This window comes from Artemia franciscana, chromosome 2, assembly GCF_032884065.1.
Source record: "Artemia franciscana chromosome 2, ASM3288406v1, whole genome shotgun sequence".
NCBI classification, from domain to species: Eukaryota; Metazoa; Arthropoda; class Branchiopoda; order Anostraca; family Artemiidae; genus Artemia; species Artemia franciscana.
This window is the reverse complement of record NC_088864.1, coordinates 2,015,597-2,031,969: the sequence shown is the minus strand read 5'-3', so window position 1 is coordinate 2,031,969 and position 16,373 is coordinate 2,015,597. Positions and strand designations below refer to the sequence as shown.

The 16,373-nt window shown below is 34.2% G+C and overlaps 1 protein-coding gene across 4 annotated transcripts in view; it reads right to left on the bottom strand.

The window, feature by feature from the left end:
• The window catches only part of LOC136035803 (leucine--tRNA ligase, cytoplasmic-like), a 217,657-nt gene that overhangs the window by 115,493 nt on the left and 85,791 nt on the right, over positions 1–16,373 (bottom strand). For all 4 annotated transcript variants that reach the window (XM_065717779.1, XM_065717775.1, XM_065717786.1 and 1 more), the window contains exon 11: positions 12,099–12,237. In XM_065717779.1, coding sequence (XP_065573851.1) covers positions 12,099–12,237 — 139 coding nt within the window. The remainder of the gene's footprint in view (positions 1–12,098; positions 12,238–16,373) is intronic.

Sequence of the window (16,373 nt, the reverse complement as noted above, 5' to 3'; positions counted from 1 at the left end):
CAAATTTTCGTAGGCCTTGAAGATTCTAACTGATATTTAAATTACTCGTCCCAGTTAACGACAGTAAGTTGATGAGGACAATAGAAGCGTGATGAATCTCAAATAATTGGCAATCGTTATTCGCAATAGTTTTCCCTAGACAGGCATTAAAACCCATCTTCACTTCCATTAAATTTATAATCGCAAATAGTACCTCTTTGCCATTAAGGGTATCCCCTTGTATTTTAAACTTTTCCAGAAAAGAGCCTTTTCGTCTGATCACTAAAATTTTCCCTTATCCTTATAATGTTCCCTGATCCTATTCCAGGAATTTCAAATTGTAAGTTAATTTATAAAACCCAGGAAACTTTTCAAAGAAAAGTATAGAGCGACATTAAACCAAAGCTGAGGAGAAATAAAGTTATTTCAAGCACAAAAAGACCATAAATCACTATCGTAAATAATTGAAACCCAAAACGAACTGAAATTACAATAAATAAACAAGTCAAACTGAAAACGAGCAGAAACTACCACAAAGAAGAGTAGGGTTAACACCCCCTCTGCATTCTTAAGACCAAAAAGTAGCTTGCACTTTACCGCAGTAGCAGTAATATAGTACTTTACTGTAGTAGGAGTCATGTCATCACAAGAGGCATAGTTATTTGACTAAAGTATAACAGTTCAAAATAGGGATGAAACCTTTTAATCGACAGTGAACAGATATAAAATTCTTAACTGGATATTTCGAACACATATACAGTGTTCATCATCAGCAGTAAAACTAAAAGACATCAATAAAAACAAACAAAATTAATACCAAATAAACTAATTACATATAGTTTATTGCTCTTTATTTTTTTCAATGCAACAGCGGAAGCAAATCTCCTTGACCTTTTTGGTTCCAGTTCATTAGATCTATCTGACATATCAGGTGGACAGAGGTCATAGCTCTTAGGTGAAGTGATATTTACTTTATTTGACCTCAGTAAAATATCATAAATTGAATTCAATCCAAATTCACCTGTATCTCTGTTTATGGATTTATTCTTGAATAATATTTTTAATTTCGATTGTTTCCCTGAAAACCTGCTTTAAACCTTGGTCCCTAGAAATCAAAGAAACATTTCCAAACAAAATAAAATGATTTGGATAATTATAAATATGTTCCGATAGAGCCGACTAGAAATCTTCAGGTTTGGAATTTTGCTTTAAGGACGATAAAAGAGAATTATAATGTTGTAGTAATCTCATTTTTAAATTTTGGTTAGTACGTCCCACATAAGAGATACCAAAAGTACATGAGATTTTATAAACCCCACTTTGTAGCTCTACAAAAGTTCGGTCCTTTCTAGAATTTAAAAAACTAGCCAAAGAATTATTACCTCTTAAAACTACCTTCAAACCATTATTTTGTAAAATTCTTTTAAGTTTTTCACTCAGCCCTGGAACATATAGTAAAGAAACAAAAAATATCTTTTTTTTCTGTTGTTTCCAGAATATCGTTAGAAAATTCTAGAAATTTTTTCCTTCTGTTCGAAAAGGTCTGGTCCATTAACAAACCTTGATAATGGTTGTTTATTATAATTTCTTTGAACAACAATAATTCCTCATCAGTGAATTTTGGAGAACATTCTAAAAATACGGTCAATTAAGGATATAATTAAACCAATTTTTACGTGGCGAGTATGACCGGAGAAGAACGGCAAAAATCTATTATTGCTAGTAGGTTTTCTGTAAATTTTGAAATCCAGACTTTTTTCATTTTTTAAAAGTAGAACATCCAGAAATGGAAGTTTCTTATCCTCTTATAATTCTATTGTAAATTTTATATCACCTCCCCAAGAATTAAGATTTCTAAAAAACCTCTTAATTCCTCCTCCCCATAATTCCATACTGAAATTATGTCATCCATATATCTCCCCCAAAATTTGTGTTTTAAAAAATATGAATCTAACGCTATTGTTTCAATATTTTCTACAAAACAATTTGCTAATAAAGGACTTAAAGGGGCCCCAATGGGAAAACCATTTGCTTGTTCGAAAAAAACCTCTGAATTGAAAAAAAAAAATAAAAGAACAAGTTGCACAACCTAACTAAAATCATAATTACACCGACTTCCAAAACTGTTTCACCATTAATTAAGTCCAAATCTCTTAATGTGTTTCTTTCAAGAAGAATTTCTGCGGCTTTTACATCAATACTCGTATACATTGATACTATGTCGAAACTTGAGATTATAGAATTTGAAGAAATTTCCACTTATTTGACTGTTTGTCTTTTAAACTTTTATTTTTACTTTTTGACTTTTATTTGACTTTTAAACTATGCTGAAAAAATCCCAGTCTCAAAATTTTGATGGGATGTCTTAGGGGGCATGGCATCAAAAAGGGTATGGGAAGGGGCTGGTTACCCTCCAGCCATTTTTGACTCTTAAAGATGGCACTAGAGCTTTCAACGAATGTGCCCTCTCCGACGTTTCTACAACAACACCTTCTATAAGAAATGGCTTGGTGAAAAAAAATACATAGAGCCCAATTCGCTCTTTACTTTTACTTAGAGCGAGCCCAATTCACTTTAACCATGGCCTGATTTTTAATATTCAGCACTTATTAGTAAAAAAAAACTTAATTTATTTTCTAAATACTAGAGATTACCGTACTGACACTTACTGAAACACTAGAATTTCCTACAATCGTAATAGCCTTGCAAAAATTTGCTGTTTGAAGATTACAAACGCAGTGTTATTAACCAAACTTAAGGGGGTCCAGTAAACCTTAAATAATAACTGTTAAAAGGCAGAAAATATTGGTATACTGTATAAACAACAGTTCAACAGGGACAATTCTTCTATTAGACAGTGAATCACAACAAAATAAATCTGGATATTTCGGTCAAATATACAGCGGCCGTTATCAGCAGAAACTAAAATGACATAACGTAACATCGATATTTATGCAAAACAAAAATTTATTACATATTGTTTAACGCTCTGAATTTCTCTGAAGTAGTTACAGATGCAAATCTTTTAGATTCTCTTGTTTCTGGACCATTGACTTGATCTTAGGTGAAAGTTTTTATCAGAGAAACAAAGGTCATTGTTATTGAGAAAAATGAAATTTTCTTTATTTGACTGCAGTAAACGAAAAGGCAGTGCGGCCTTCAAAAATACCCCAGTTGGGATGCAAACCCGGAATTAAGGTTCATCATGGTTGCTGCAACATAGTAAAGAGCGAACCACAGCCCAATATCCCACGTATCGGAATCGAACATATCAGTCCGGGTATTTTTTTCGATCATGGTTTTCCAAAATTTGATCAACTCTGAGGTGGGCTTTTTTTTAAGATTTTAGGGTGGAATTTTGAAAGGGAAGAATTTTCCACAGGGACGGCTTGCCATCTGACACTTATTCAGGAGCGGTAATTATTATTTCGATAAATATTAAAAGTAAGGGTTATTGTAAAAACAAATTTAAGGTCACTTAGAAAAAAGCCCTTAAAAATGGCATCAGATCAAATTAAAAGTGCACCGTTGGAATTAGCATTGTTGAAAACCATGCTAATTCCAGGCAATGTGTAAGAGGTTCCAGGGGAAGTAGGCTGGGGGAAACCCGGACCCCGCAAGATTTTTGCTGATGCCTTCAATCCATTTTTTTTAAATAAGCGTTCCAATTATTGGCACCCTTGTCGTATTATCCCCCTCCCCCCAAAAAAAATTTGCTCTAGATCCACCTTTGTATAGAAGACGTTTTGAAAAAACGCCTTTACACAAAACACGTTTTGAAAAAAAAACTGCCTAGTAAAACTCAGACACTGACACTGATGGTAGCTATTATTTCGGTTTATCTTAAAAGTAAAAGTTTATTGCGAAACACGTTAAAACTTTTCGACACTTTAAAAAAGGCTACTTATTGGGACAAAATTTTAACTTTTGCGTAAAGAGCGAGGTGTTCAGGAGGGTGCAACCCCTTTGATATGCGTAATAATTTCTGTTCGTTTTAAGTTTTAATGTTGCTCCTTACTTTCAGTTGAAAAACTTGTTTTTTTGTATTTAATTTCTAATCGTTTTTAAATAACGCCAGGATATCTGGCTGCACCTCCACGAAAAAATCCCCCTCCCCATAGAAATATCCTCTTGACACTTCAAGCGTGGCGAAAATTACCCCAGACAATTACCCTTAGCATCTCCACAAGCAAAATTGAATAGGTAATGAGAAAGCAAGACATATAAATGAATTTCGTATAGGAATTCTGGTAAATTCCCCAGTGTAAAATTTCTCCAGAAAATTTCACCCCCTGGAATCTTCCCTTTCCATGGAAAATCTTCCCTATGCAAAATTCCCCAGCAAAAAATTTTCCTCTCCTCCCCACCCGAAAATGTATGTATACTTCCCAAATTTTAAAACTTAAAGACCTTTCCCCAAAGATTGTGGGGTCTATCTTCAAACGCACAGTCATTAGGTCTTTCAACTATGCTGAAGAAAACATCTATTTCCAAATTTTGATCGGACAATTCTGAGAAAAAATTGGCGTGGGAGGGGGCCTAATTGCCCTACAATTTTTTGGTCACTTAAAAAGAGCACTAGATCTGTTCATTTTCGCTGCAATGACCCCTCGATATAATCAGGTCGATATAATCACCTGTGGGGAAAACAAAAAACAAATATTCACGCTTCCATGATCTTTCCTGGCAAACATTTCAAAATTCCATACTTTTGCAGATGGGAGCTTGAAACCTCTACAGCAGGATTCTTTAATACTCTGAATCTGATGGTATGATTTTCAGTAAAATTCTTTGACTTTTGAGGGGTTCTTTCTTTTTTTTGGAAAATCAGGCGAATTTTCTCAGGATCGTAACCTTTGATGGGTAAAACTAAACTTTATATATTTTAAGTTAGCATAAAAATTCAATTCTTTTGATATTTCTATTGGTATCAAAATTCCGTTTTTAACAGTTTCGGTTAATATTGAGCCGGGTCGCTCCTTACTTACAGTTCGTTACCACGAACTGTTTGAAAAACAAAAGCTAAGTATAAAAAAACAAAAATATTGATTTACGAGTCAAAAATGAGTATGCAGCCGTAAATCAGCAAAATTGATCCATATTGCGTTAGGCATAAAAATAAATATTATCTTAGCTAGTGCAGTATCATTAAACACCATACAAAGATAACGGATTGATTTTATCAGGTAACATCTTGGTCTCATCTAGCACTGGTCGAAATGAAGAACAAATAAACCATAATATGAAGTGTGGAAATCCAGTTGTTCCTCTCTATACAACGGAGAATTTTAAGTTATGATAAAAATTCTGAAGCGAGTCTGTATTCCTAATACTATCAAGATAGGTTCCCTTTGAACTTGTCTACAAAATAATCACAGGGTCCTTTCCAGATCCAAAACGAAGTCAATCATTGGACTGAGCTCATTGTGCAGAAGTGATGCCAAATTAAACGAAAAAAAAAATATGCAACAATCCTAAAACGCTTTATTTTTATACTGTTAAAAGTGTCCTTAAATGGTTTACTTATGTTGTACCAAAATTCCTATACTGTTTTGTGTTTTCAATGAAGCGCTAGTTTTCTAAACTCCTACGAACATAGAGAAATATCAACAGTGGGTTTTTTTACACTATTTTTATCGATATATGTTAGATAGGCTGTGACGTAATAATTTTTGTTCGTTTTAAGTTTCAATTTCGCTTTTTCCTCCCCTTAGAGAAACTTTGTTTTTAAATTAATAAATCCAGTAAAGGGGAACTTAGACCTTTAATTGAAATCTAAGTTTTAACTTATAGCCTTTTTTCTTGTTCTGTGGGTTAAAACGGCAATGTTCAGGGGCACTGATGGTTTTTATTCCGAATAAACAGATGTTAAAACGCCAAAATGTATCTCCAATCAGAATCCCGGGCTCAGTGTTGCCATGGCGAACAAATAGCAGCTCAATAGGGATCGACGTCAACACAGGTGATCTGGATCGCCCGAGAAATAATTTGTTAGGGACATATCCAATATAACTATTTGCAAAATGTCACTAGACACTGACTATTTGTTTTGTTTAAAATCTTCGAATCTTTTTTTTTCGAGAAAATATCATCAGAAGAATGTACACAAGTAATTTTATGCTTGTGTCGGGAATTTGTGAAACCTGCAATTTAATAGATATTTAAGGGGGTTCGGTATTATAAGGGATCACCCCATCACATCCATAATATTTTTTTTCTGTTCGTTTGACAAAACTGTTTAGAAGTGATAGGATGGTCTTCCCATGGCATGTAGAGCTTACATAAGAGATCCAAATAAACAATATAGAACAAAAAGCCGACACCTACTTTCCCAGAAATCTTAGAACAATTATTTAACTTCATCCCGGTTTGTGCCGGAGATAGAAATATTCAGTTTTAATGATTCTATATCATTAGAAAGTGTGAATTGTGTTTTCTCAATTCAACAGAGCAGGATTTTCAACTTTTAACTTCAGGAAAGGACAGTTCCTAAAAGGACAGCTCCTAAAATTTTGTAGCATACCTGACAAGAAAATGCTAAAAAATCAACAAAAAGAAAATACAATTTGAGCAATTTGGCAGCTTTGGGAGTTCCTTGTGGGGATGTCCAATCTGATCGAAAACCTTGCCGAGACATGAAAAATATATTTTTGCTGTCTTTTCAATCAAATTTCATAGTCAAAACATAAATTTTCAATATCTTTCTATGATAGCTAGTTCCCTGGGGAAATTCGCTAATGGATACTTTGTCTTAGAGACGGTCAGCCGACTTTGGGGCTTACAAAATGATCTTTAAGGCATCAATGCCTTGAAATAAAAACCATAATTATGAAATATAGTTACTAAACAATATGCGCCGCGGTTTTTAATAGATTTTAGTTTTCGAACATGTTTGACGTATTTACTTTCTTTTTATAGTTGACGTATTGCTGTCTTTCAGTTGATTTTGGTTCTTTTGTTTTGATGTGTGTGTATATGTCAACGAGCCACCGAAGTGAGTCCTCTTATCGTAAATTTGCCACGACCTGTGCTTTGCTTTCAAAATCCATTCATAGGGTTCGGTCGACAAATAAATCAAAATTTATTTGCGGTAATTTTAACACGGATCTAAAAAATGAGAATGCACCGCTTACTTAAATATTACTTTCTTCCCTTCCTAGTGGGGTTTTCTGCTACCCAAATCGAAGCCGTTTTTTGGACTTATGTCCAAAAGTAAGCACAAATACCTGCACCTGAGTCGTTTATGTCAGTTTTTCGAAGGAATGATGAAATTCACCAACATGATACTCGGCATGCATCGCAACTAGTTACAGAAACGAGACGTATCACGTCATCTGGTTTTTCAATTAGATTTACCGGACCGAAAATATGGAATTATTTGCCAAATACTTTGAGAAATGCTAATAGCCTACCAGAGTTCAAAAGTAAGATTAAAAGCTTCTTAATGGAAAACATTGAATTTGATCCTAATTTCGTTTACCGATAGTTCTCTATGTTTTGTTTTATTAATTTAAGCTTGTTTTCTTTTCTTTCTCCTTCTTCTTCTTTTCTCTTCTTATCTTATATTTCTATTCTTGATGATTGAATGAATACTGTCACCCGTTACGGGCAGTGCTCTCTTAGGGTGTAGTTAGTTTATAGTGTGTGATTTGTTTTTTTTTTGTTTTTTTTTGTTAATAAACGAATTGAATTGAATTATGTGCACAACTCGAGGGTTCACTTTCAATTTGGATTTTGTTCTAACAGATGCCCAACAGATGCAGGGTATCATGGTTGACGTTTCAAGCGACATCCTAACAAGCGATCACTTAAGTCTGCAGTTACGACTTACCTATTCTCTGCCTCTTCATGTCAAGAGCCTAAGTGTTTTTTTTTTTTAACCTTGTTGGAATCGTGTTGATCTTTCTCTTTATCAGAGGACATTAGATTCTATGTTGTCGAAAATCCGGATTTCATTTCAACTTTTATTTACGTCTATAAACGGGAACACACGCGATTTGGATTTTTACTTGGTAGAATTAGTTCATTCAATCAAGGTCGCTGCTTTAGTCTCTCTTCCTTTAACCAAAGTTCGAGTAGGGACACGTAAAAAAGAGTGGAGTGAAGACGTCGAGCTTCAGAGTGCTAAACATCAACAGAAGCTCCTGTTTCGTATTTTGGCCGACTGCGCTTATCCAAGGTCAGGTAGTTTATTTCAAATCGTCAAATATACGAAGCGTGTATATAGAAATACTGTGCAGCAAAGGAAACGGCGTCAATTCTGCAGTCTTTCGCGGGAGATTAAAAATAACACCCAGCTATTGTGGCATCACGTGTCAAAACTTACCTCGACTTCTTCATCTAAGGACAATCCGATTTATTTAGGCTCTTGGGATAGTCCTTTTTCCTCATTATTTTCTGACGATCCACCTTCTCTTGATACAACATTTAGATTTATACTTTTGGGTCATTTTGCAAAGTTAGATCATTCTAAAAACTATATCATTCTAAAAACTATATTACTATCACGCCAGTATCTATTCAGGCACATTTTCGCCGTATTAAACCAAGTAAAGCATCGGGTTCAGACGGCCTGCAACCCGAACATCTGATATACGGGACAGTACAATTGTCGGAGCACCTTACTATTTTATTTCAGGCGTGTATCGCCCAGCAGCATATTCCTGATGCACTATGTGGAGGTCTAGTAACGTGTGTTTCTAAGAAAAATACAGACCGGGAATCCTGTGACGCATATAGACCAATTACTGTATGTTCGACGATTGGCAAGCTTCTTAAGAAGCTTATCTATAATGACATTAGCTGGAAATGTGACCATGGCGACAACCTATTTGGTTTTCGGGAAGGTCTTGGCGTGCAGAAGGCCCATGCAATTCTTCTAGCAATTCTTGAAAGGCATAAAAAGGCAAAAAGTAACCTCTACGTTTGTGCCATTGCCTATTTCAAAGACCCATTCTTCACTCCCAAGCAATTCTGTCTCTCTTTAGAAGTGGAGTTAATCCATTTGTTCGCACCTTCCTGTGGCAGTGGTATTAGGACTCCTCAATCCGGATACGTTTACAAGGCACTCTTAGTAATCGTATTCGTGTGCACCACGGGGTTAAGTAAGGTTCTGTCCTTAGTACGGCAATATTTAATAACTCTATTAGGGTAGTCACTGAACAGATTCCACCATACTTAATTGAGCCATATTTAGACGCAAGTCACTTGCCTTATGCCAATGACATTCTTCTCTTGGCTGACAATCTTGGGACAATATAGAACGTTGTTGATGTTGTTTCCTCTGGACTGAAAGAAATCGGTCTTTCAGTTGCTACTTACAAAACAGAGTTTCTTGTCTTTGGACTGGAGATCGCCTCTCATGATACAATCCAAGTTGGTCCCGCCACAATCTGATCTTCCAGTTCACTTAGGTGTTTAGGCCTTTCATTTGAAACTTCAATTAGATTCACTAGGCAGCTTATAATTGTTTTTTAGAGAAAGAGAAACTAAGAAAATCTTATGGTCTTCTCGCCAAGGTAAAGGGCCAGTTTGATAAGAGAACCCTTGGCCGGCTATATAATGCGTTTTTTTGCACGGCATGTGTTATTTTTGAAATCTATTTCGAAATTGTTCTCTGCATCTGATAAAAAGCAAATCCTGTCGCTGTTCTTTAGGTTCTGCAAGTATTTTCTTGGACTCGCAATAGTTAAATTTCACCACGGTACGGTGTTTTTGAGATTTGTCAAGAAATGGACGAACTGTCACGTAGATTTGCTGACCGCTGCAACAGAATTGTCGATTGTCCACTGACTTGCTTTCTATCAAGTGCCTAGCGTCGCTAGTCGTGAAATCTTATACTGTTTGACCCATGTACTAGAGCATGAAGAAGACAATGGAAAAAGGGTTGATTCAGTAATATTTATTAAATGTGCAGAAGAGAGCACAAGTGAGTGGGAAGGGCTGTATAGGTACCGGCCGGCCAGTAGGCCTTAACTGCTAGGGACAGGCAGCTCAAGTACCCGCACTTCCCGCAACATCATTACAATTAAGTAATTTCATAAGGAGAACCCATTAGTAGCTGATTGGAGGTTATTTAATTTTTATCTGAAGATATTTTTGTAGAGTCAATGAGGTGAATGGCCTAGTTAGGCAGTCATATACCCTTACACAAAGTTTCGGAACTAGAACTTGATGCTGAAAAGTGTTTGAAAGTTAAAGTCGTCAAGAATTATGCGTGTTTTCTTGTCTATGCCGTTTCGTATTTATTATCATTTTCTTATAATCCTCTCGTGCATTTTTGTTGTGCACAGGGGGTAACAATTAATTATTGTTATTATTATTACTGTAAATACATGTATTTCAATACTGTTTATGTTTTCACATTTATGAATATAGCTACTGAGACACCTCAATATACTTGAAAATTAGCAATTCTTTTAAAAAATTTATTTAATGTTTGAAATCCCACGTTGTTCGCTCTTGGTGATAACAACTTCCTCCCTTTTCAAAACACCCAACTATAGCTATATACACCATAAACTTACAAAATAACAAATGTAAACAAATCTACTTTCTTTAGAATTTAAATCAAACAAAGCTCTAATAATTTAACACTATGTTTCGCAATTTCCCTTCATCTGGCTGGGACCCCGGAAAGCCATCCGTGGGAGCCTAAGACCAAGTTATAAATTTCGATAAAGTTACAAAAATAACCTCTATTTAGACCACCTTATGGCTAATGTCTCTAATTTAAAATACTTAAATTTGTCGGCCTTTCACTAGTAAGTCTTTATTCCAAATTATATAAAAAAAAAAACAATACCCCTAATACACTTTCGAAAATAAAAGCAATTCTCTAAAACAAGTAATAACTTCCCAGAAGTGCTAAGAGTTTGTTTCCAACTTTTCCATCGTTATATTAAAAATATGTCGTTTTCCCCTTTAACATGTACTGGCTTAAACAAGGCGTCTTCCATCGCGAATGTAGAGTCTCTCTGGTCAAATCAAGGAAAACTAATGAAGCAAACTTCAAGCATAATTAATCAGGACTCCAAGTAACGTAAATAAACAAAAACAAGCAAAAACTCTAGAAACACGTCCAGTCAATATACCGACACACATTTCAGAGGGGATGAGTCCTAAGACCCCCACCTGGAGTACGTGGCTGTCAAGGGACCAAACTTACAGCAAATTTGTGGCACTACAAGTGACAACGATGGTCTTAGTGAATATAAATTCATAAAAATCGAAACTCAATTAAAAAAATGGAGCTGGTCAGTTTAGACACCAAGCATTTTAGATTAGCTTTTAGATACCGAGCAATTTAGATACCTTGTAACAGAAGAAAGCGAAGGAAAGCAAGGAAAGCAAAGTTACACAGCAACTCTAAACTATTAACAGTGAATTATTGTTAATAATAAAGATATAGTAATAACCGTAAAGAAAGTATAGAAAGTAATCGTAAAGAAAGTAACCGTAAAAAAGTATAGTGAAAATTAAGAAAGGACTATAAAAAGTATAGGAAAAATGAAGAAATAAGTATAAAACTATAGTGAAAATAAAGAAATAAGCATAAAAATTATAGTAAAATAAAGAAATAAGCATAAAAATTAAAGTGAAAATAAAGAAATAAGTACGAAAGTATAGTGAAAATAAAAAAATAACTATAAAAAGTATAGTAAAAGTAAAGAAACGAGTACAAAAATTATAGTGGAAATAAAGAAATAAGTATAAAAAGCATAGTGAAAATAAAGAAATAAGCATAAAAAGTATAGTGAAAATAAAAAAATAAATATAAAAAGTAGTGAAAATAACGAAATAAGTATAAAAGTATAGTGACAACAAAGAAATAGCATCAAATACAATCTTATCATCTCCTCTCTATGCAGATACGCTCAGTTCATTAAATGATTTTTGAATTACCAAGTGATTGGGCATAAAAATTGTTAAACATAAGGGAATATATTATTAAGTGATTGTTAAGTACAAGGATAGAGGAGTATAAGGATATAAGGATCTCGTATAGGGTTACGAGATCCTTATTTCTAGTTTAACCCTTGGCTCATTCAGAAATTGATTGAAATGATTAAAACCAGTCAGAGCAATAAAGCAATAAAAAGATATAATTAACCAAGTACCTTATGTCCAGTGCATTGGGCGATCTCCCATCAAAAGAATTTCCTTGTATAAGATGAGCAATGGTATAATAAGCCATGTAGATTGTTGAATCTGAGAGGGATTCAATTAACCACTGTTCATCCCAAGGCAACTTACTTCCTAAAATTAGAAAAAGGTCAAATGCATGTCACCAAGAAACTAAAATAAATAAAAATAAAATAAATAAAATATCTGAATAACTTTCTAGAAAACGTATCAATTTCCAAAGTAAAATGGGCACATTTAAAAAAGAACCTCTTGACATGTAACTAAAAAAAAAAAAACATAAAAAATAAAATTTCTTTTGAAATTTTGCAATAAGATTTTTGCAATAAGAATTTTGCAATCCTTTATAAGAAGCATTACATTAAGAGTGTTCCAGTTCATAGAATTTCATCCATACGAAACAGTAATGTTGGTATACAAATAAAATATAAAAAGAATTTTCTTTAATAAAAATAGAGATTAGGTTATAATATCTATGCGATTGGGGTATATAAACCATATACGAGTGGGGTATGTCCCATCGTTTACCCAGCATTCTAGCAATGTACGTTAGATAGGGTAACCCGAGAAAAACAAGAAGAAAAACACATATCCGTAATCATCCTTCTCAGAAAAATGAAAAATTTCCCATTACTGTAGATAAAAGCTTCAAGTTTCGTCTATAGGATCTTAGATATACTGAATATAACGATGTAGTTTTCATCGGTTACTTGTCCATTTGGGGATGTTTTCTCTCTTTTTCGAAAACCAGCAAATTTTCTTAGGCTCGAAGCTTTAAACTTAACGAATTTTCCATATTTGTCACCAGAAAAACCAAATTCTTTTGATATATATCATCGTCACAGCTTCTTTTTTGGAGTTTTGTCATTAGCAGAAGTTACCAAGAGTTCCAATCAAGTGTTTACAGCTCGTTACAACGAATAGAATCTAAAATTGATTTGTTCTGAATACCGAACCCCATCCATTAAAGTCTGACACTGAAGATCCTCTTTCGGGGATGAAAAGGAATTCATTCACACTCAACTGACTAAAACAAAAGGAAGGTCCCCAACAGGGTCCACCGATAATTCCAAGATGTATCTCGAGAAGAGTGAACTGAAGCGAAATGCGATGAGGCCGCCCGAACAACGACGAAACAAATATTGAAGAGATGTGGACATGGCATACTTGTAAATTGTTCAAGAGATTCTCAAGATGAATAACTTATCTTAACGGTCCCCTGAGGATAAGACCTGTCAGAAAAACAGGTTTGGGACTTGCGTCAAAAGTGAAAAAGCTTAAATTAATATCTGATTTTAATCATCCTAACACATGAAAAATTTTCGATGTAATTGCCAAAGTCTGGGGAATACAAACTAAACAGATTTAGGGCAGATGTACCTTTAATCCAAGGTACTTTAGAGACTACTTCAAGAGGCCTCATTATCGTGGTAGGAGGTTTTATAGAGAAAGATGTTGAGGCACTAAGACAGTAAATTTAAATAGTTGACTGTTATTGTTTGTTGTGTTCATTTTTGTGTTTTTTTGCAGTGCATTTGGCCACTGGCTTTTAAATAATACACGTATATAGAATTATAAGGGTATGCATGTGTAAACTTATTATATATATATATATATATATATATATATATATATATATATATATATATATATATATATATATATATATATATATATATATATATATATATATATATATATATATATATATATATATATATATATATATATTTACAATTATATATATATATATATATATATATATATATATATATAATATATATATATATATATATATATATATATATATATATATATATATATATATATATATATATATATATATATCATAATATCTGAAACAATAGAAAATAGAGTACCACTGTACCCAAGACCCCTCAAAGGGTAGCCTCAAGGAACTTTGATGTCAAATTTGACACCAAGAGCCCCTACTTCGTCCCGCGGCATTTGGGTTAGATTTCAAGAAATGAGAACGAATCAAACTGCCAGAAGGTCAGAAAACCAGGCCTCCAAGCGTAAATTAATACGTATTGTTTGATTCCGTTTTACGAAAAAAAGACTAATTCTTCACAGAATCGGTTTAGTGGAAAGATGAAAATATTATGACCTCTTGGTATCAGAGTTATCCAAGCAATTGAAATATTCATAACCTGAGTGCATGAAGTGGGCCCGTAGCCTCTCCAACACCCATGCCCCGCCCCAACTTGGCACGCGTAGCAATCTATCGACTTTTGGGCATTGGGGTAGTTGTGATCACTCATTGGTCTTTCTGGTCAAAAGTTAGTATTAAGAATAAGAGCCAATATTACAATGATGAGGTCCACAATTGCCACCAAAATTTGCGATTAAGGATTTCTCAGCTTGTTTATAACAAATCTCTTTCTTTTCTTTTCATTCCTTTTGGCTTCTATTTTTGCTTGTTTTCTTCTGGGATTCATTTTTTCTTGTGGTATTTCGAATTCTGTCAATGACTTCCCAATCTCGACGTCTTAAGCCAAGACCCCACTATCTGTGGTAACTGGGTATATTTTGATACATCCTTCTGTCAAAAGCAATAAGATGGTGACATTTATATTTTGACAGGGTTTTTGTACAAGTTCCTATAGACCACCGTTGCCAATGCAGGACAATGTTACGGTTTTTGTACAAATTAGATGTCCAGGGACAATGCGGTACATTTGGAAATTTGTCGGTACAATCAAATTTTTTGGTAGATTTTAGTTTTACTAGCTCCTTTCTGAATCGGATATCTTTTCAACCTTTAGTTTGTCGAGGATTGTTTCTTGTTACGGCAAATTTTTAACCTGGTGTTAAGATGGTACAAATTAATCTTTTATTATACAATTTAGTGAGAAAACTGGTACAGGTTACTTCTAAACGTTGGTAAGGCTACTATAGACGCAAACTTGCATCTGCTGTTACCATAGTTATCCTGGTCATTTGCTTAACAAACCTATGAATGAGACAGGAAATATAGAAATAAAGTACAAAAATTGGCACTTTTTGGTACTAGCTGAATCAGTTAAGCTTTGTTTTTTCAAGATATATATTTTAATGTAAGCGCTGAATTATATAAATTATAATGTATAAATGGTTGTCACCAAGAAAGTCTCTTTAGTTCTTTCCATTTTAATCAGACACTGATGATAAATTGTGGATATCAGTCCGAAATATCTACTATTTTAGTTCTCTGTATAGCTTGAATCCAGTTAATTCCTTTTAATATCAAGTCAGGTCTAGTCAACTTAGTGTATAAATTATCATAGACACTCTTTGCCTCCTCCAACTCCCTTCGAGTCTTAGAGGACAAATTGTATCTCGGAGGTGGGGGTAGCTTCATGTTTAAGGGAGAAGCGGTGGGGGTGCGTTTGTCAAAACAAACCAAATAGTAAAATATACAGCAAGTTTCAGTAAATATGGACTTATCTAGTGCACATACGAACTTATTTAGTGCACATGGACTTATTTAATAGACTTGATAAGCACACATAACATTTATTTATGCGATCCACTTTCGACTCCTAGATGATCCAACGGTAATAACAAAACCATCAATATTGTGGTATGACTGTAGTTAATATATAAAGAAAAACTAAATGCTGTTTGACTTTCACTAAGATGGTAGTCACAACTTCACAACGTCACAACTAAGTTGACTTCCATTGGGCTTGTTGATTACAAATCTCAGGCAATTATTGCAATATAAAAGGGTTCGAAATCAGAACTTGATATATTGCTCAAAAGAGCGGATTTACATAATAGCTGGTTTTTCAGGGGTTCTAAGGTCTGATTAAAAGCCTGAGGCTTGCATTGCAAAATGAGAGTTCAAAATCGGAACAAATTAAGTATTCATTTCACAAAGAGCATGTGCTTTTCATCGTCACTGGTGTTAAGTTTTTTATATTATTAAATACATATCCATTAAAATCCATAATCCATTAAATCATATCCATTAAAAGTAGAATAGCTAAGGCTCATGGTGTTTTTTCACAGTTAAAAAAGTTTTGAAGAATAGAAAGATAAGTCTGCAAACCAAGATTAGAATATTGGAAGCTACAGTGATGACAGTGGTCAAATATGGTTCTGAAGCATGGGCGCTCCGAAAAGCAGATGAAAATTTACTAGATGTTTTCCAGAGAAATTGCCTACGGATTGTTCTGGGTACCCGGCTGACTGACCGTATTTCAAACAGTAGGCTATACGAAAAACGTGGTTCCATCCCGCTTTCT